This window comes from Quercus robur, chromosome 2 (genome assembly GCF_932294415.1).
Source record: "Quercus robur chromosome 2, dhQueRobu3.1, whole genome shotgun sequence".
Classification (NCBI taxonomy): Eukaryota; Viridiplantae; Streptophyta; class Magnoliopsida; order Fagales; family Fagaceae; genus Quercus; species Quercus robur.
Genome location: NC_065535.1, coordinates 95265220 through 95288123, shown reverse-complemented (window position 1 = coordinate 95288123; position 22904 = coordinate 95265220). Strand labels below are relative to the sequence as shown.

Below are 22904 nucleotides of genomic sequence, written 5' to 3'. Positions count from 1 at the left end.
ACAGAAAGAATAGTATCTATAAGCTCTACCCTACACAGATTAAGATAGAACCTTTCTCCGTAAGTAACTCTTTAAATCCAAGCAATTTTCATCTTGAAAAAGTTTAGAAATATATATATTTAACATCACTTTAATATATGCCAAGAGCCAATTAGTATGATTGGTACTTTCTAGTGTTTTCAACTTAAATGTCTGGGTTCAAATCCTACATTCTTTATGAAATTATAAAAAAGAATCACTTTGATATGCATGCCTTATCCACAGAAACATAGATTCTATATACTTGTAAGAGCAGTATTGTATATACTATAATCTTTTTGTACCATACACTAAAAGCCATTTACATTTGTAATAGCCATTTGCAACTCGACATTTCTTGCCATGGCCTATTCTTGATGAGAGTTTGTGAACACAAAATTTGTATCACAATTTTTGCCAAAATTTTGATGTAATTAACTATGAGTGGTAGAGAAAAAATGATGGATTCATGTGAAAGTCTATCACTCTGACCTATTGTTGATCACATCAGTCACAAAAATTGTGTTCACAAAAAAACTTTTACTTTATATATGGCTGACGTACTAGATGCATACTACTCACAAAAGGCAAACTATAAATGCGCCATTTAATTTCATCATATTGGCTCTTCATTTTGTTATGGATCACTCAACGTTCCAAAGGTATTAAAGGCAAAGACAAAACATCCAAACTAATGAGAAGAAGACCCAGGACATAGACATGAGGACGAATTCTCATTTCTCAGAAGGTTTGTTAAACCCTGCAGGATAGCGAATTCTCGCAAAAAGCACAGGCTTCAAGAATCAAGATACAATATCTACTTAGATACTTAAGGAACCAACAAAAAGTTGATCATTCTGTAAATATACATAGAACCTTTATGATGCTGCAGTGCTGGTATAATATTAATATACTATGGAAGTACAAAATTATGTTCATGGCCATGGGCAGGCCAATATATCCCTTCTCTTGGGCAGGGAAGAGGTGCAGGTTGTGCAATGTAGGTGGGATATTGCTGTCCTGGCATCAACACTGAGAAGTCAGATGCATATGATGGTGACACCTGTTACAAAAATGACCAAATTTAAATCTGTTCAATGATATATAATTAAAAAAAAAAAAAAAAAGTAAAACTTAGATATAGGTCTTTAGGTATTCTACCTTAAATTCTCCAATTAAATTATACTTGAATGTATTGAATTTAATTATCCTTGAAAAAAAATAAAACATGGTTTGGGTTGTATAGATCAATGTTTAATTTTAATTAAGGAATTTAAGGTGCAACATCTAAGAAACTGTACGGATTATACAAAATTATCTTTACTATTTCAGTCTTGAAGAGGGAATTGGAATTGTAAAACTCTCTTTTCATTATCTAATCTAATAAGAGGTTTGCACGAGAGGTGCATTCTTAAATGTTTTTGCAAGGAACTGATTTCTCTCCAACAATTTTTTTGATCTATAGAGTTTATGAGAGTAAAAAGGTTGTAAACTCTTGATTTACATTATCCTCATCTTGTTAGCTTTCTAAAGAATCTAAACAATGGGGAGAAATACAAAAATTTTCTGGATGACTAGTATTTTGATTAGCATCAAGAGCACTTGGTTATTTTGGAATTAGAGTTAACCAAAGTTTAACATTATAAACTACTAAAGGGAGTCTTATCTAATTCAAGGATTATGTAAAATAAACATATTAGAACATGAATTCACCATGAAAGACCCAAATATAAAATGCTTCAGCAGAAAATTTACTAGAGAACATGACAGAATAGAAGCTTACTGTTTCTTTGCCAAGTTTCTTCATTGGTCTGGATTCACGAGAACCATTGGCCACATTTTCAGGTGAAGAATAAGAAGGACCTGGCCTGAACAGATGTTCAAAGATGGCCATGATAAGAAACATAGATATCAGGATAGCTGTGGCAACAAAGCCAAAAGAAATGGCATTCATAGATGTTCCAAAGTTTTTCCATGGAGCTTCTTGATTCACTGCTGTTTGAGATGGGCTTGGGTCTGAACTTGTATATATGTTCCAAGGCTTTGATCTTTCCGAACCAAAATCACTCATAGTTGAACTGTGCTGGATTTTCTGTTTCTTTTTCTTTTTTTCCTTCTGAAGGGAGACAAGTAGGCAGGGAAGACAGATAAGGAAGCAAATTGTTGAGACTTGTCTAAAACATGCTCAAAGCTAATTTAAACAAGGCCGTAACTTGCTTATTCTTCAATAGAAATATCTTGGCTCATTTGCTGATAGTCACTGGTCCTGAAACAAATGATACAAAGAGCATGTCAACATCGATAATATACAAACAATATATATCACATATGCTGGAAGAATTCCAAAGCAAGGAACAGACAGAACCTTGACGCTATCGATGTTAAGGGACCACTTGAGTGTCCAAAGAAAAAATAGCTTTTCATATTAATTCCCACTGTTTCTTACTTAACTACTTTATCCTCTTAGCATTTCAAGACAACAATGAATTTCATAGAGAGGAAATATAGTCATCTTCACGAAATGGTGATATAAATGTAGATGATCCAATATCATAAACCCCTTTCATCATATTCTTTGGAATAAAGTTACAAGGATATTATATACACTCAAGGGAATAATCAAATGCTTGAAGAACCCTGGACACCCACATAAAAAAAAAAAAAAAAATGAGGTTATGGAATGAATTTTGTATTTGTTCATGTCAAGGTCAAACACGATGTAGGGGAAAATTATTAAGGAATTTGTTTTTTTGGATAAGTCTCAAATGAGTTGGACAATTGAGATGAAGCATAATCACATGTCCAGTGGATGTATCTTTTTTTTCTTCTCCTAAGTGAGAAGAAGGGGTGGATAAAGGCCTTCTAGGCATGAGCCTCAGACCTGCCTCAAAAGGAATAGTTTGACCCTAATGGTAGCTTGGACACATACATCTTGGAAACCCAATTCTGAAACTAATGAAAAACCCAATCAGAACTGAAACTGCATTTCCTATTAAATGAAATTTTGCAACTGAGGAAATTGCTAATTTAAGTTTCCAATAAGTCCTGAACATATGGTTCATAAATTTTTCAGTAAGGGACTTCCACCATATTTTTATAGAGTCGGGAAAAATTTTCCTTAAAAACAAAGGACATACGATTTTCATGGTTTTCTCTAGACTCAAGACTTATCCTATTACCACTCTTCCTATGTTCTTGGGTCACATGCACCACTTGTGTTTCACATGTCTCTTTTCTTGACTCTCCAGAGTACATTATGCCCAAAATCAAGAGGTCAAATAAGTGTAATACTAGCCACAGATTCTAGTGTAAATTAAGTTCAAAGAAATCTCAACTTTGAACTGTACTGTGCTAATAAAATATCTAAAACTATAGATGCATCAGTAGAACCTAAAGGTTCTTCAAAACACAGAATTGAAGAAACGAAAGCAGCGAGTTCTACTAGTTTGAAAACATCAAGTAAACACATAAATTTCAAAGTTTACCACAATGTTATCCACTTGCTGTTGAATGTACAAAAGTCATAACACTACAGAATATGTGACCATCATCACAATGTGTGCCAAATTCATTGCTTGAACTTCAAATGCTCGAAGGATAATGAAATGTCAAATTTATTGTGATCAATTGATTGGTTCTTGAAGATTTTCAATCTATGACCTCACCTTCCATCCCATTTTTAAAAGGGGAGGAAGTGCCATTTGAACTAAAACTCATTGATCATTTAATCATTCCCAGGTGATATCAGCAATTGCTACTTATGAAAATTGGTGTACCACACACACAAAAGGAAATTCTGTTGTTGCTAAAGACTGAGGGCATATATAGGTCATATTTATTCTGATCAACTATACTGCTCTACAAACAAAGATGGCTGCATTCATGTCCAGAGATAAGGTCATCCACCACCAAATAAAAGTTGCAAAAGATCAGAAAGTTTAAATGATTCCAAATGACATAATCACTTTGAGCAGTACCATTTTCCTATGATGGACTTTAGATGAGATCCCGGCTAAAAGATTGGTCTGGTAGAAGTAGGACAACATATAGAGAAAGGCAATGGTTATTTTTCCTCTATTTGTTCCCAGTTAAAATTGAACGGAAAAAAAAAAAAAGAATACATGTAACCGATCCTAATTAGTTTGTTGAGGATCTATAGCCAACCCAAAAATTTTGTGATTAAGGCTTAGTTGTTGTTGTTTATCATAGTTAGTGTTTTAAGATGCTATAGAACAAGCAACAGTAGGATACAGAACTTGTAACAGGATAATAACTTGAATGCAGAAGATGAGGACTAATTTTAAATTCATCACAAGCAGGAACTAGAATGCCAATGATTGAGACAAGAAAATGATTAACACAATGCCATTACTTACCAAGAATTTGCAATGAGACCCTGGAATCTGGATGATGCTATCCTCTTGGTGCAAAGAAACAAGTGAGTTTATATATCATAGTCCTTGGCAGTGCAAACTAACCTTTACTAGGAGCTATAAAGCCTTTAATTTTGGTCCTATGACATAGGAGCACCCATTATTTTAGTCTTCCGACTCTATAGCTTACCTGCCATGGAAAAACAAGACACACACACTTCTCAATGCATTATTTAAAGAATTCAGCTCAACCCAGCTAGCTTTATACCCCAATAGAAAATGTAAAGACAAAGTTATATGATAATCCCAGTGGTACTCTTTTCTTTTTGGTGTTTTGATGTTCATGATCCTGATGCCTAACTTAATGAATACTATACCTTGTCTGAAGAAGCAAACTTAAAGAAATCAAAAGAATGGGCCTTGCTGTCTGGGGAGCCAAAACAAGAGTGGCCTATTGGTGCTTTTAAAAGTTGTCACCTTTAAGTGCTAAATTTCATTGAGGTGGCAATTTAAATAGCCCCAAACCATCACATGAACCCATCCAGCTCTTGGTAGGGATTAATCCATGTAATCATTTTTCATCCCACTCCATAATGAACAATATTTCTATGATAAATATAGGAAAAACATAATTAAGCATTACCACTTTATTTTTTTTTACAATAAATATGATTATAATTATCATTAACAAGAATTAATACATAATATAAGAGGGACTACACACGGGTTACTTTGGCCAAGATTAGGGTTAAATGTCTTTTTGATAGCATTAATGCCTAGCCAATTCATATCCAACATTACCATACAGATGTAATCATGGGAAAGGTAACAGTATCTCACATAATCTCATATAATCTACCACAAGGAAAAGAAGACAAAAGAAATAAAAAGCTACCACATAAAGTTTACACTAAAATATTCTCAAAGGGCAAAGGCTGCTGCAAGTGCAAGGTATAGTGAATGCATGTTTATATAAATATATATATATATATATATATATAAAAGAATTACTAAATAGCATTAGCATTAAATAGGTATTGGATCAAAAACCTACACAAATAACAAGAAGAAATCACAGCAGCACAAGAAAGTAATACAAAATAAACATATAAAAGGGGGGAGAGAGAGGGAATGAATGAATGAATGAATAATGGTGGACACCTTACAGCTATGCAGTACCAGAACAGCCATGATTCAAGAGAAGAAAGAAATGGGTCTGTGGCAAAAGAAGGAAGCTAGAAAAGGGTGTGATGTAGACCACATTTATTCCTCATATTTCTTTTCAAATAACCTCTTGAGGGGAACCCATAGCTTTTGTCAGAAACACTAAAGCCAATAGCTTTACTATTTGCAAAATTCAATTCTAGCAAATTAACCATGAAGCCATACTACCAATCTCTCTCTCACACTGTCACACACACACTCACCCCAAAATTTCTATTAAGCCAGCACCATTTACCCAAAAAAAATTGTATTCTAGAAAAGAAATGTGCAATAATTACAACAAAAATGATTTAAAACAGTAAACACCTAAAACACCAGAGAGAGAGAGAGAGAGAGAGAGAGGGGGGGGGGGGGGTGCTCCTTGCCTAAAATGCATTGAGTAAGATTCTTTTGTCAACAAGACAATCACCATGTCTGAGAATGATATGAAAGCTCTTCTTGAACTAACCTCAAAAGAGAAGTTCTTTCATTTTGTAAAGGAACATCATTTTCATCCGAATAGCATTTCATGTTACAAAAACCATGCACTATTTCCTCTAACAATATGATAATCAAGTTGGGAAAACTAACAACCTAAAAGTCAAAAAAGTATAATTAATACCAATTAATCAACTCAACACACTTTTTTATCCTCCCCCTCCCAAAAAAGAAAAAACACAAAAAAAAGGGCATAAGAAAAAGAGAAAAAGTATTGAGGCCCTTCCTTCATGGCTTCAGTCTTTAGCCATCTCTCAAATAAAGGATAAAAATAAAATTCCAAATTCACTTTAAAGGAAAAGGAGCATATTAAAAGGTAATGCTATGCATACAATTTTTGTAAGTTGTGATATACTTGGATACATATTACTGACACAACTTTTATTATGCGCTAATCAAATAAAACACAATAATTTTATTTTTTTTACTCAAAGGATAGATTTTTTTTTTCTTGCATATAGAAAAATAGTTTATAGGACCAAGAAATATATTTACAAGAAAAATAACGAACCTATATTTTATATCTATTTTTGAATAAACAGCACCCATTTCATGCACAAGAGTCACCTCAAGAAAAGATGATTGTTCCCCCATATCCATGTAAGACATTTTCTAAAAGAGAAGGGCCCCATGACAAGAAAGCACACTAAAGAAGAGGTTGAAAATAGATTGATTGAAGCATATACATGTCCCTCCTTTTTTTTTCTTTTCAACCATGTCTCCACCTTAAGCAACCTTTTACTTTCCCAACATTTTTAGCTAACAAATTTGTTATGGTTCCAAGCAAAAGAATATTGAAGCAAAGATATGATATTGCATGAAAAAAATGAATGGAAGTAATATTAAAACTCCATGATTTACTTACCTCTTTATCACGTTCATGGCTTTGCTTTTTCTCTTTTGGCTCACTCACCAGTGTCCCCACACTTTTCATGCATGTGCCCCCCCCCTCTTCTCCCCCTTTTCTCTTTCTCACTCTCTCTGGCGCGCTCTACTTGAAGACATGATGGCCATCATTGAATAAAAGAAAAAATGAAATGTTTTGGATTTGTTTAACCATTTTTGTTTTGTTTTTTTTTTTCTATGGCTTTGGTTGGAACAAATAGGAATATGAGATATTGGTTGATTTTGTAATGATTATAGTAAATTTTAGTTTTCTCTTCAATGTTTTTAAATCTTTTCCTCTCTTCATTCTCATTTGAAAAAGGTGGGATGTTAGCCGCAAAGATTTTCAATATCTTTTTCACCACCTTTCAGTATCTTCCACGTAAACTTATGCTAATACAATTTTTATTATGTATCAATCACAATAGAGCAATTATTAAGTACTTTCATAATACAAATGATAAGGTATTTCAAACTAATAAGTGCAGGTCATCAAATACAAGAATTAATTTTTTCATATCACTTTTTGAGTCTATATCATATTTTTATATTGAATAAATGTGGGGTATCATGTTACCGTATTCTAAAAGTATTTAATAATTTTCTTGTAGAAAATATACATAAAATTCCTAGATTTGTGAGATGCAAAAATAGAAAAAAAAAAATATATATATATATATATATATATATATAAAATACAAGATGTTGTAGTACAATTTTCTTTCTCAAAACAACACACCAAACCCTAATATGAAAACAACGGTATTAACTTCCTGCATAGCGAATTCACAATTGGTTAAAAATGGGCCAAAAATTTTCCTCATGGGTGGCCTAAGCCTCTGCTCTATGGACTAAGTCTTAGAAAATCTTCCATTAAAAACCTTAGCACTTTCATAACAGGTTGGGTCATAATCTGAATTAAACACAACTAGGCTCCACATAGCCTAACATTTCCATCATGATACGACATGTTTAACAGGTAATTATTAAATACTTTCAAATACACTAATGTGGTACTTCTCATCAATAAATGCAAGCTATCTAATACAAGAATTAGCATTTGCCTATTACTACTTTTTTTTTTTTTTTTTTTTTTACAAGATAGAAATTTTACTCTATCTTAATCTAACTATATATATGTGCGAAACTTCTTTCTGAAGACTTGAACCCGGCCCTTACCCCCCACCCCACAAGCACTCATTACTTTATAAGTCTATTCATATTTTTAAATTACATGACTTGCATTCATTAGTGTGGAATAGCACATCATCATATCTTGAGAGCAGCTAATAAATTTTCAAAGTTCAACAGTATGTGAAAAAAAAGAGTTATGGGGGAAGAATGTGTAAATAAAAGTGAGTTAAGAGTGCCTTTGCGTGTTGTCATATTGGTGCTGGTTTTTCTGTGGTCCCTTGGGACAATGACATGTCTGAAAGATTATATATAATATGTTCATAGTTGATACCATCCTGATTTTATCATGTAATGAACAGTCAGAAGAGGGAAAGAGAAAAAGGTTAAAGTTTCTCAAGGATTAGTAAAATGTAGAAATTGGTTGTAAGTCACGTGAGTCCTACAAAAGCTAAGATGGGAAAGGTATGAGCAACATGGAAAACTCAATCCTTGTTTCTTTCCGCAACAAGGATTTTATTCATTGATCATATCTTCAAAGAGAATGGAATCTTGGGGTTCACTATAAAGTGTACTCAATTTGGATGCCAATCACATTGAGCAAAAATTGTCAATAAGCCTATAGTTTCAATAGGTTGAGATTAGGGATGGCCATGGGTAGGGTATGGATCGGGTATACCCATACCCTACCCGAAAAGCTTACCCATGGATACCCGAATATCAATACCCATTAATATCCATACCCGAATCTTACCCGAATATATTATCCATGGATATCCATACCCTACCCGAAACTCATTTATTTTATTTTTTAAATCCAAAACATTTTAACTTAAAAACTAACCAATAGTTTTATCACCCTTCCACGTGTATTTTTTCCCACCCTTTGGTCTGTTACTGTGTATATATATATTATCTCCTCAACCAAACAGAAACTTAGCTCCACCTTAGTCATTAAAAGAAAATCCAAAAGTAAAATCAGAACACAAAATTTTCTGAGCAAGCAAACAAAGACTAAGAGAGAGAGAGAGAGAGAGAGAGACCGTGGAGAAGGTTGTAAACGCGATCGAATATTTGGAGGAAGGTAAGGGCGGAAATGACGGCGACGGGAGTGATACCATTGTAGCGTGGAGATGAGAGAGAGATCAGCTAATCTGACCAAGGTGGAGTAGCGTGATTTCGTTCTTCTTGATGATCCGCCTCCATCGCCGTTGCCGGAGCCGGCGAATCTTTCCGATAACAGAAAGAATCCTCTTCGTCGAAAAAACGGCGATTTCATTCCTCTGCAATCACATCCGACGGAATCACCATCTTCACCACCTTCGACGAAGAAGACGACGGCTTCTTTTCCATGAACTTCTTCACCATTGTGGCTAAGTTGGGATTTGAAGGCTTGGATTTGGTGTGGGGAAGACAGATCAGACGGCTTGGAGGACTTGACATTTGACAACGAGTGCTTCTTTTTTTTTTTTATACAGAGTGCTTTTGTCTTTTGACGACAGAGTGGGTTTTTTTTTTTTTTTTTGCGGGTCGGGTTTGGATAATATCCATACCCTACCCGAAAAATTTGGATAATATCCATACCCTACCCGGTTAAGCTCTACCCATAAAGAACCGGGTATTACCCATAACATTTGGATCGGGTAGGGTTGGATATCCATTACCCAATGGGTATGGCCATCCCTAGTTGAGATTGTAAATTCAAGACCAATGGGTATATTTAACTTGTTAATAAAAAGATATCATTAAGCAAAAACTTTTACTGTATAAATGGAATTATTCTACAACTTGAAGTTGGCACAAGAGACCAGGAAAACGACTGGATCAAAGTGGCCTGAGTTCAACTTCTTGCTCAGCTCTTAGGTAATAAACATTTTAAAATCAAAGTTACATTATTCCACTAGCCTTTTGCTGTGCTCTTATGCAAATCAACAATTTCATCCTAGCTTTTAACACAAACATGCTATATATGCAAACACTAATGCCTTCCATGTAGATATGGCAAAAATGCTTGGTTCTCTCAACTGGTCCAGCCTTATATTGCCTTGCTAGGGGACCAACCTCAAATGTTTATATATATAAATATATATATATATATATATATATATATATATTTATATATCAAATTTATAATTTAATTTTTTGTACATATTCTATTATCTCAAAACTTTTGTCATGCTCTTTACACTCATGGCCACCTCTCCACTCTCTCTTGCCTCTGTGTTATCAATACCAAAGAGCCACTTCATTTAGAGATTGATCAAATATCTCCAATTCATTCCGTACAAATTTTTCCTATCCCAAAACCTTTGCCTTTACCCCATCTCATCTTATTTTCATCCCTACTCAAAATTAAAACATTTGAACTTTCGAAGTTTATGAAATAAAAAAAAAAAAAATTATAACTATTTTCACAATAGAGAGAAATTGTAACAATTATTATTTCATAGTTTATTACCTTACCATTTAAAAAAAAAAAAAAAAAAAAAAAAAAAACCATTATATAACCCGACACAACCCAATAAAACCGGATCTTTTAAGCTAATAAACATGAAGCACGACACTCCCCAACTTTTACATAAATTAGTCAATTATGCATAGTTGCAGACCAAGAAAAATTGTTATCCTACTTTGGATATAGGTAATAATGAAAAGTTGAAAACGAAATTAGAGTTTCAAAACAACGAATTAGCTGCTCAAACAAAAGACATATGTTCCCCACAAGACCGTTTGGTGCACTACATTAATGGAGGTGAAAGTGCCAGAAGAATATGAAAATTACAGCACAACCAAATCAGACATAAGAGAACCATCTAACGATGGACGAACAAAATTCTTGTCATTGGCTCTTTGCTTCACCCCATAATGCACACAAAGAGTACTCTGGCTACTATACCAACATTCCCTCGGTTGGGAATATAAGAATTAGCACAGTAAAATCTCTTCTCGTTGATTAAGAAATCTGAAATTTAATCTCTGTTTACATTAATAATCAATTGTTATCTTGATGATAAAGAGTAATCATAAAAAAATATATGCTATAGGTCTGAAATACTATCATATTGTTAAGCGAAAAAAAAAAAAAAAGTATATATATATATATATATCATATTTAAATGTTGTTCACTGATAATTACATTAAGAAAAAATGCACAAAACTTCTCTACGAAGTTTCTGTAAAACACAATTCATGAAGTTGAGAGTAACACCGAACTCTTATGTGATGTTGTTTTGTGTGTAAGCCGTAAATATTTATCAAAATAAGAGTACTAAACATGTTATAAATCTTATTGAATCAACTTTTAAACACGAAACAAATAATAATAATAAAATATTTATTATATTATTAATATTTCACCAATAAGCAATCGTAATCATTAGAGCCTGTAAGTTCTTTTTTGACTGTTAAATTAATAATAGCTTTAACATTTTCTGAGAAAATAAATAATGAATTACTCCTACCCAAATTTAAAGTTGTTCATGTGATGATACATGTATGTTAGTTGGGTCTATGAGCTTATCATTAATCATCAAAGTGAGCAACGGGAACACAGCAAACTAGCTCATTTTTTTTATGATAATACAATAAACATCATCCCCAAAATTCAGCTCCCTAGCTCTACCTTAGTGGACAAAAATGATCTAGCACCTAAAAAGAAGAAAAAATCTAGGACCACAAATTTGCCACAATTCTAATGTGGCAACTTATAAGCGATAAAGAAAAAGTAATAGATTTATGTGAAAGTGATAGAAACTTACCACCACATAAGATAGTTGTGAAAAAATATGTGTTCCTAAAATTTCTCATTAAAGTTCAATGTAAAACCAGGTAAAAGAATCTAGGTTAACTTACACAAACACAAGTGTGCTTAAAAAGGAAGAATGGAAAAATCTTTGGAAGCTCAAAATCCAAGAAAGGTTGGAACTCAACCTATGGAATATAGCCTGGAATATTATCCTTACCTAGTCCACACTCAATGCTGGAATCCACCATATTGAGGGAGATGACACAGACCCTTGATGCACCTATTCTTCAAATGCCCCTTTTCAGTCATAATTTGGAATTCAGTTTGGCCAATCAACTTTACCGACACTGGTATGCCCTCTAAGCTGATTGAGGACTGCCTGGACTAGATTAGAACTATTCCATACTCAAATTGATACTTGGGTATTAAGAAAAGAGGAATAAACAGAATTCATGTTCACCCTTTTTGTTGGAACAGACTAGTGCATAGTAGAAAGGAAATAAACAAGACCCACGAAGCACACCTTAGAGCATTCACATCAGCTCTCTCATAAAAAATACAATTTTAACACATCAAAAACCTACTTTATTATTATACCACATCATTTTACAATACATTATTTATCAGATGTTCTATTTTTTCATTCTAAACATTAAAATAATATATGCAACACATTAAAATAATATATTTACTCAAAACCCAACAATATACAGACACACAGCCTAGCAGTCACCACCAACCAAGAACCAAGAACCACCGCTACAACCACCGCCACAAACTACAACCACAATCACTGGTCCTCCAACAAATTCCAAATCCAAAAACCTTAACAAAAGAGAGAAAAAAAAACTCAAAACCTTCAACAAAACCCCACCATACACAGCACAGCCCGCCACCACCATACCCAAGCACAGCCCACCACCATCACCCACAGGTAAAATCCGCCACCACCAACAAAAATCCACCAGCCGCCGCCACCACCCAATACTACTTTTAAAAAAATCCCCAAAATCAACACAAAACTATCCCAAAAAAAAGAGCTTAAAAAAGAACCAATTCACCCATAATCAAAATCACTGACCGAAGGAAAAAAAAAAAAAAAAAAAAAAAAAAAGAGGGAGATCAGAATCAGAGATCTCCACGGCAATGGCCTCATCGGAGAGGCTGAACTCCACGGTGACGGCCAATCTCAATGGCAATGGCCCAAGTGAAGGAAAAAAAAAAAAAAAGACAGAGAAGAAGAGTGACAGGGAAAAAAAAAAGATAGAGTTGTTGGGTTTGTTTTAAATGTCAAGCTCAATAACTTTAAATCGAAAGAGGCACAAGCCCATATTCTAGAGTCTTACTTCTTCAGTGGAAAAAAATCAGCTTTACTCCTTTAGGATTTCGCCTTTGGCAACCAGCAGCTTCACATCACAGGGATGAGATGGAAAAATGAAAAATCCCTCAAAATCCTCTCCTCTCCTTTCCTTTCAATGAGAGCACTCCGTACATAAATTAGAAAAAAAAAAAAAAAAGGCAAGAAAAATGGAGAGGTGGAGGTTCTGGAGAAAGAAAGAAGAAAAAAAAAAAAAAAAGGAAGAGAGGTGAACTGAGAAGATGAACTGAGGCGGAGAAAGAAAGAAGAAAAAGAAAGAGAGAAGAAAGAGTAATGGAATAAAGAAGTATTTTTTTTTTTTATAGCATATCTGTCCATACCGTTCCAAAAATGGAACGATACTGTTCATATGTGTCAAAATTTATAGGATATAGAACACCTCATGAGAAGGATTTTTTGGTGTTTGGTGTGCCAAATGCCAAATAATTCCTCTTCCTAGGCCATAAGAGCATTCTCATCAGGTGTGTCAAATGCCAAATTGACATTTGACACCCCTCTTCTTAGGAGCATTCTCATCAGGTGTGCCAAATGCCAAATATTTGGCATTTGGCACACCTAATGAGAATACTCTTATGGCCTAGGAAGAGGAATTCAGACTAAAACCAATGTCTTGACAACCCCACACTCCCCCAATATTTGACATTTGACACACCTGATGAGAATACTCTTATGGCCTAAGAAGAGGAATTCAGACTAAAACCAACGTCTTGGCAACCCCACACTCCCCCAAACCCTTGTCCCTCTCGATAATCTGGGTAACCTACGCCATGCCTGAACTGGATCCCAAGTTTTTGGTTTTGAGGCTCAAGCCACTTTTTTGGTGCAAAAAAGAAATTCAAAATTGGAACTCAATGTCATCCGCAGAGGTAATTCCGAAAACATAGTCAGAGCTAGGGATGGCCATACCCATTGGGTAATGGATATCCAACCCTACCCGATCCAAATGTTATGGGTAATACCCGGTTCTTTATGGGTAGAGCTTAACCGGGTAGGGTATGGATATTATCCAAATTTTTCGGGTAGGGTATGGATATTATCCAAACCCGACCCGCAAAAAAAAAAAAAAAAACCCACTCTGTCGTCAAAAGACAAAAGCACTCTGTATAAAAAAAAAAAAGAAGCACTCGTTGTCAAATGTCAAGTCCTCCAAGCCGTCTGATCTGTCTTCCCCACACCAAATCCAAGCCTTCAAATCCCAACTTAGCCACAATGGTGAAGAAGTTCATGGAAAAGAAGCCGTCGTCTTCTTCGTCGAAGGTGGTGAAGATGGTGATTCCGTCGGATGTGATTGCAGAGGAATGAAATCGCCGTTTTTTCGACGAAGAGGATTCTTTCTGTTATCGGAAAGATTCGCCGGCTCCGGCAACGGCGATGGAGGCGGATCATCAAGAAGAACGAAATCACGCTACTCCACCTTGGTCAGATTAGCTGATCTCTCTCTCATCTCCACGCTACAATGGTATCACTCCCGTCGCCGTCATTTCCGCCCTTACCTTCCTCCAAATATTCGATCGCGTTTACAACCTTCTCCACGGTCTCTCTCTCTCTCTCTCTCTCTCTTAGTCTTTGTTTGCTTGCTCAGAAAATTTTGTGTTCTGATTTTACTTTTGGATTTTCTTTTAATGACTAAGGTGGAGCTAAGTTTCTGTTTGGTTGAGGAGATAATATATATATACACAGTAACAGACCAAAGGGTGGGAAAAAATACACGTGGAAGGGTGATAAAACTATTGGTTAGTTTTTAAGTTAAAATGTTTTGGATTTAAAAAATAAAATAAATGAGTTTCGGGTAGGGTATGGATATCCATGGATAATATATTCGGGTAAGATTCGGGTATGGATATTAATGGGTATTGATATTCGGGTATCCATGGGTAAGCTTTTCGGGTAGGGTATGGGTATACCCGATCCATACCCTACCCATGGCCATCCCTAGTCAGGGCAATAAATTTGTGAACTCAGATAAGTTGGCAGATCTTTTACTGTCCAGGGGGGCTGAGCCCATCTCTAACATCCTTGAATGGGTCGATAGAGAAGATAGGCTCAAAACTTAGGTTTTTGTTATTATTGACTCAATTGAAAAACAGAAAATAAGAGTGATTAAAAGTGCCTTGAAAAATTCTTTTGGCACAAATTGCCAAAACTAAACAGTTTGGAGTGTAGCCAAACAAAAATCATCCTCAGGTTCTACTATAATGGGGCAATCTTCAGGATTTTAGGGGGTTCAATGTTTTAAGAGTAATTAGTAAACATGAGGTTTTTACAAGTGAGAACTATCAACTGTGCGTGTGTGTACAACTTGAATCAGGATTTTAGGGGGGTTCAATGTATGATTTGAATCAAATAAAATAGAAAATAAGTAGAAAACAATCTCAACAACATCATAGATCATTGTCCATAAATTTAGCCAATTAAAAGTCAAAACCAAATTCTTTCCACAGTATCACAAAATCCAATATGCATATGCATATAAAAAAGACAAGTTCAAAAATCCGAACAGGGACAAAACCGCATAAAACTCTGGAAAAACTAAATGCAAAAACGATGTTGCGATCTATTCTAGTAAGCAGATCAAGCCTTAACCCGCCCATAGAACTTAGCCTTCTCCCCAACTGTCTGGAAGCGACCATGCCCAAATTTGGAGGATGTATCAATGAACTTGAGCTTGATATCCTCCAAGGCAACCCTAGATGTTTGCTTCAACAGTGACTGCCTCAGGGTGACCACGCGCTTCTTGGGACCAACACAGCAACCCTTAATAAGCAGATAGTCCTCCTTCACAATACCGTAGTGAGGGAACCCTCCCATTGGAGTAATATCCTTTTCAGTTCTGTTCATTAAAAAAATCCATTAGTAGATGTCATCACCAGGAACATTGATTGCAGTTTTACAAAGAAAAATAAATAACAAACCTAGTTTGGATTTTAAAGTTACCAAAAGAGATGAGAAGATATGGAAGTGACTAACCTGTCAAACTCAGTCATTGCTGAATGAGACTCTTGGCCACTCTTTCCCAGCTTGTAAATTTTCTTGTTCATCTCTGTTCTGTGATGGTAACCATTCTGCCCAGCCCTAGCAACTGTAAAAGACACCCTAGCAGGATGCCAGGCACCAATACAGGCAACCTTGCGAAGACCACGATGGGTCTTACGGGGGAGACGAGTAACACCCCAACGGGTCACAACACCCTCATAACCCTTACCCTTAGTCACACCAATGATGTCAATCATCTCATCTTTCTGGAAAACAGCATCAATAGGAACCTGCTTCTCAAAGAAACCATAAGCAAAGTCCACCTTCTGGGCAATAGTCCCACCATTCACCTGAATCTCCATCAAATGGGCTTTCTTCTGCTTCAATCCCTTCATTTTCCTGATCTACAAAATCAAAACATGGAAGGCAATGCGAAGATTATATACAGACTTAGTTAACTTGCATTACTGAAAAATATTGCAGACAGACAGAACACAAGGATAGGGTGAGTGAAAGACGGACACATGCAAAGTAATTAGACCAAAGAATATTTATAACATCACATCAGATAAAAATAGGCAAAATATAATACCTGGGTATGGGCCAAAACACGAATCACAGTGCAGTACTTCTTCATTTTCTCCAACTGTGACTGAATGTCCTTTTTCCCCTCCTCACTGTCATACTTGTGGCTATACTTGGTAAAAGCTTTCTTCTTAGACTTGCACCAGTTCTTATAGAATCTCCTCTTCAACTCCTCACTAAGATGCTGGGCCCAGACAGTGTTCAGAGAACGGAGACCACGTGGGGTCTTCACATAACCAACAACACCAACAATAACCAGGGGTGGTGTTTCAATAATAGTCACTGCCTCACATGTTTCCTTCTTGTGGAGCTCTACAATGAGAAAAAGACATTCATCAATAAGAGCTAATGCAATACAAAGTATTGACAAAAATAAGAACATTGCAGCAATCTTCTTGAACTTCGTTATGGCAAATCCACTTTGATGTTTTGATATACAGTTAAAACATTAGCCAGATAAAATCATTGGGATAATGCTAAGTAACAATCCTAATCAAGAAGAAACCTAGCTTCAACAAGGAAACTCACTTGACCCTGGCTTTTCCACTTCTCTAACAATATGAGTCATCCCAGCTTTGTACCCCAGGAAAGCAGTCAATCTGGGGGGCTTTGTTGGATCATCCTTGGGAAATGCCTTCACTGCATAACAACAAAAGGAAATTCAAATATCAGAAACAAAAGACGAGTTTCTCAACCACTGAGAATATAATGAATTCAAATAAACCATGCACTGAACTAATAACAAAAGATCAAAGTTAAAAATGCAGAGGAAACTGGTTTTGCGCTGCTAAACACTAGGCTTTAAAATCAAACATCTAATTAGGTAACAGAAATCAACATTGCATCAGAAAATAGTGGAAATCCATCAACAAATACAAGTTGCAGGTAACACCAACACATTCTATGTCAGTTAACCCAAAAGCCTACCCCAATAACTTTTTTGACATATATAAATATAGTTGTGTTCACAAAACACTTTCTATGTTTAAATTTAATTCAAGTTGACATAAATGGTCCAACAAAAAGAATAATATGGGTCTAACAAATTTTACAAATCTTGAAAGGAACAATACAATCAATAAAGCATAAACATAACAGTTCATATTCCAATCCAGGTAGATCCAAAAACTGGAATACTGCATCACATTAAGGCACGTTATATTTTAAAGAACTCAAACCTTTTCCTCTGTGACGGGCAGCTCTTTTCCTAGGAAGAAATCCAAGGGAACCGTGTCTTGGGTGTTCAAATTTCCGATGAGACATGTTTTCCTTCTGGTAACACTATCTGCAAAACTCACTAACTCAATCATAAATTTTCACAACAAAATTAAATGTATAAACAACAGCTCAGAATCATGTGAATATACATGTATTTTGATTAATCTAGTTAGAATAAAAACACACTAATAAAACAACAAAAGAGAGGAAATGCAGCAATCTAATAGTTCCTTCTATATCACGTTAGAATTAACAAACAGGCTTGCTTCTAAGCTCTATCACAACTCTCCATGCTCTATCAAATACAAGAATGGATGGAAAATCTAATAATTGTTAAAGTTTTGCAAGCTGAATAAACAAGTAACAAAGAACTTATTCTATAAACAATACAAAATCTATACGCAATTCATAGCCTCAGAATTTACAAATTTTCGAAATGACAAAAACAAAATAAAGAAATTCAATAAAAAAAAATTCATATGCATTTTGTTCAAAGAGAAATTCCAAAGTTCAAAATTTCGAACAAAAATAGATTTAGAAATTAGTATTCAAATCATGTATAGTTTTCTTTTCTAATATGGAAAAAAATTGAGCCTTAGACCTGCAAACACATGATATTACCACAATCTCCACCAAATGAGAAGGAATGATCCCAGACCAAAGGCCTATGGCATTAATTATGCCAATTCTCGGGCTCATTGGTATTTCTTTACAAAAACCCATTTGAGGGTTTCGGCAAAAAAGAGCCCCTTCGAGACTCCAGCCTTGATTATTCACCATAATTTTTAAGGGTTTGTCATTCCAATCATCAAAGGGAGATGGGCAATATCAAAATGCTCACAACGCCAAGGGCACAAAATAGCATACTCAAAAATACCTTTAAATGATGAAAATCCAGATCCAGGCTTTACATAAAACACATATTTTACAGAAAAATAAAAATCTTCACAAACATATACATATTAACATATACTTCAACTTTGAAACACAATTATGCATTCTTACAAACCAATATACATATGAATTGAAATTCATACACATGCATACATAATCGAAATACATACACACATTCAAATATTCAATACACAAACAAATTCATTTCAACGAGAGACAATACATTAACTAAAGCATCAAAATTTCATAACCTAAATCCAAAGCTTTCTATAAGCTCTAAAACATTTTGCATACAAATACATAAAAAAAATTAACATCTTTTTCCTGATAAATACAGATCTAGTAATATCAACCTAAGAGAAATATCCATCACATAATTCAAAAAAATAAAAGCTAAAAACAAAACATATTTTCATTTTCTCGAGATCCAAACAGCTTACTGAGAAAACAACCTCAAAGATCTCACAAGCAAAAGCATAAAACCACTTCTTTACATAAAACTCATAAATTTTCCAGAATGGGCTCAAAAGAAACGAAACTTCACATATTTTCTAGGAATCCAAACATATATTACATTGAATTATACAGAATCAGAACCAAAGTAACGATGTTACCTCAAGATCGAAGAGAAAGAGAGGGGAAAATGAATGAGAGAGAGAGGCGCTGAGAGCCGCGAAGTTGTTTCTCTCGCTCTGACAGTGCAAAGTGAAAAGCTAGGGTTTAGAGCTACGGTTTTATATAGTGCTTTCGATACGGATTTAACGGCCACGATTGGTTTCTCAGGGTTTATATTGTCCGTTGGATGTGATTCTAGGGTTTTGAATGACTGTGGGCTGGGCTGAGTTAAATTCTGGACCAGACCTACCTTACCTGCAGGCCTAAATCAATCTGATTGTTTATTAATTGGATCATTTGTACTAGTGGCCCAATCAAATGTTAAAAAACGAGCTGGATCGATTGTTAAAAAATAAATAAATTGATCCAAAAAGTAAGATTAAAAGTGAATTGTAACTTTCAACCTTGAATTAGATGCCCAAGTTGTTGTAAACCTTGTGCAGTCTAAGAAAGATATTAATAACTCATGTGCTGCTCTACTCAATGACTGCAGGTACCTCTTGAAGTAAATCCAGCATGTCAAGATCACCCATGTGTTTAGAGAGGCAAATAGATGCGCCGATAATCTCGCTAGAGCTAGCTGCTCCTTCTCTGGAAATTTTGTTGTACTTAATGCTCCGCCTAGTGATGACTTTTGTAATATTTTAAATGCGGATGCTAATGGTTTGTATACTCTAAGGCTTTCAGCCAAAACATCGCCGTTTATGGCTAGTTAATTTTATTGCAGCTCCTCTTTAACCAAAAAAAAACTTTCAACCTTTAACAATTGATTTACTATTGATACGTATGTATTGCACCAAATTTAAATCCTAGCGTCATTTATTTCCTTCAGGTTTTAGAAAAGCAAAAAGATTAAAAAGCTGTTTCATTTATGCGTTTTACAGATGTATGCCCTAAAAGTATACATTATTAAACGATTTTAAGAAGCTTTTTCACCTAAAAAAAAATTAAGAAGCTTTTTATGTAAAAGTAAAACTGAAAAAGTAATTAATTGTTTTAATTGCTTTTTCAATTTTTCATAAAAATTTCTTAAAATGGATAATTAGCCTTTCATTTAATTGAATATTAAATGGTTTGGTAAACAAATACTTTCAAGATGAACATACTTTTTATCTCCTGGTAGTGATAACTTGCGATCGAATTTTATGGAGTCGAAACAAACTGAATTTCGAAAACATTTCCTCATCGCTTGCTATGGATATTGTAGGGGTGAGGACCCAAGATCGTATATTGGGCCTTGAGCTTTGTTCGAGGACATTGATAGGTCCGAGGAGGAGCAAAGTATGTACTCCAGCAATTAGAGTGATCCTCCAAGAAGCTCTAATGATAGGGATATGCCTCATGAACATACAAGAAGGAAGAAAACCTAAAAATATCTAAGGGAAAACTGTCACCACCACATTAAATGCACTGCAGCTACTTTTTTGGCCGCATTAATGTAGAGAAGACCTCTGAACAGTGCTACCTTAGCCATCACAACTCACAGAAAACCAAAGAGGGTGTCTGATGGGACAAGTACTCAAGTAAGGGCTCGGATGATCAACAGTTGTAATACTCCAATTTTGTTTTTATGATTATCACCGTATCTTACCATTTTTAATATAGAGTTGATGTGCTATATGTGTGTGCACAATAAGATGGGAGTGGACAATTTTGTGGTGCTACAAATAGGGGAGAAAAATCAAAGTTTTAGTGCATACAATTTAGTGCGGCAATTAAACTAATAAATAAATAAATAAAAGATGAAGATGTTTTATAGGCTTCGTGGAGACTAAAGAGATAAGCTCAAGTGGATTTAAACTCCAGCCCACTACCCCACCAAGCCCACATCTCTGATGTGTTAAAATATAAGGTGGAGGAAAAGATAAGTTAGGATTTCATCACTAAGGAGGCTAAGAGGTGTTTTTCCTTGGAGTTTAGAGTACATACAATTGAAGAGGCAAAATTGTTTAGGGGCATAAGATTTGGGCTACGAAATCAAGGTGAGAACTCCATCTTAATACTACTATACTGTTATAGACCTTGAGATATATTTATGGTTTTGGTAGAAAGATGTTTGTATATTAGGTAGCTTTATCGTGTTTCTTGGGTTATATATATATATATTTATATTAGAGGATGGCTTACGTTAGGATGACTTTAAGGTGGTTTCGTTGGAATATATATAATCTTAGTTTTGGGCCACCGTGTGTATCCAAGAACATAGTAATGGATCAAATATTATTCATGAATATGGCTTTCATGTTTTCATCAGAGTTATTTAATTAAATCCTAGGTTGCCCACTGTGTCTCTAGAACAAGCCATGGAATATCAATACTAGAGGTTGACAAAGTTGTTTTATTAGCATTAATTTATTAATTATTATTTGTATTTTTTCTTTTGAAAAAAATTTAATAATAGGATTTTATAATCAAGAGTTTTGTAAGTTAATTGGCACATCTTAATATTTTCAAGGCCTAACTAATGTGTGGATGGAGCGATCAATATGTGGCATAGGAGTTGTCTCTATGGCTATGAGAGTGGAGTCATTTGAGAGGCTCTCAAGTGAGAGGGAGAAATTGGGTAAATGTTATTAGGCTTTTGTGATTTTTTTTTCAATGATTTGTAATTGATTTGTTGTTATTGTCTTTACTTAGACCGGATTTATGATTTGCCCAAAGATTTTTCTCGTTATCCGGATATGTGCATTTTTTAATAGATTTTTCTTGTTATCTATTTGTTGGATTTCTTGGGTCAATTTGTAAATTTTTTGGGGAGGGGGAGGGGGGGGAGTGTATAAATTTAAGAGACAGAATTTAAATTCTTTTTGTTAATATACATGCTAGTATATATTTTTTTTCAAAGGTTGTGTGTGCTAATCCAAATCCACTTGCTCGTCTTTAGTTAAGAGGGCAAAGATGCAACTATTCATTGACCTTTAGTTAATTAGCTGCATTATTTCATAGAGAAAATCTATTCACACAATTTGTCTTACAAATTCTATGACAATTATAGAGTGGTTAATTGTGAGTTATAGAGAAAAAATTGTGGTCATTGAAGAACTCTATTCCATACATAAATAACTGAAATCTATTTGAAAAAGAAAATTCAATAAAGTCATCATTACTTTTTACATACAATACATTAATGCTAGGCTTCTAGCTTGTCCAACGTACATCAAAACAAGAAAGAAAAACGGTAGTAGCACACTACGTTACACACACAAGAAGGAAAAAAAGTTCAAAAAAGCATAGAGTAAAAATGTATGTACATATATATATATATATATATATATATATATATATATGTTCTTATTTACTTTGAATTATTTTGATATATACTGTTTGGCTGGTTCTACCGCCTTATTATTGTTCTTACATTCAAGTTATTTATTTTCAAGCTATTTA

General features: G+C 34.6%; 2 protein-coding genes across 5 annotated transcripts; both read right to left on the bottom strand.

The window, feature by feature from the left end:
- Window positions 1-733: 733 nt before the first annotated feature.
- LOC126716006 (uncharacterized) lies at window positions 734-6171 on the bottom strand. 3 transcript variants are annotated; one of them, XM_050416911.1, is made up of 4 exons: window positions 6064-6171; window positions 4395-4581; window positions 1802-2284; window positions 734-1081 (listed from the first exon to the last, which is right to left on the bottom strand). In XM_050416911.1, the coding sequence occupies exons 3-4, from the start codon at window positions 2087-2089 to the stop codon at window positions 932-934; spliced, it is 438 nt and encodes a 145-aa protein (XP_050272868.1). In that variant the 5' UTR covers window positions 2090-2284; window positions 4395-4581; window positions 6064-6171; the 3' UTR covers window positions 734-931. The 3 variants fall into 3 exon arrangements, with proteins under 3 accessions (XP_050272868.1, XP_050272867.1, XP_050272866.1); XM_050416910.1 differs by lacking the exon at window positions 6064-6171 and adding an exon at window positions 5553-5918; XM_050416909.1 differs by lacking the exon at window positions 6064-6171 and adding an exon at window positions 4769-5309.
- Window positions 6172-15604: 9433 nt separating this feature from the next.
- On the bottom strand, window positions 15605-19675 carry LOC126716003 (60S ribosomal protein L3-like). Of its 2 annotated transcripts, none has more exons than XM_050416905.1 (6): window positions 19517-19675; window positions 17969-18075; window positions 17319-17429; window positions 16798-17102; window positions 16200-16609; window positions 15605-16062 (listed from the first exon to the last, which is right to left on the bottom strand). In XM_050416905.1, the coding sequence occupies exons 2-6, from the start codon at window positions 18051-18053 to the stop codon at window positions 15804-15806; spliced, it is 1170 nt and encodes a 389-aa protein (XP_050272862.1). In that variant the 5' UTR covers window positions 18054-18075; window positions 19517-19675; the 3' UTR covers window positions 15605-15803. The 2 variants fall into 2 exon arrangements, with proteins under 2 accessions (XP_050272862.1, XP_050272863.1); XM_050416906.1 differs by having other exon boundaries at window positions 17969-18087; window positions 19517-19587.
- Window positions 19676-22904: the final 3229 nt, after the last annotated feature.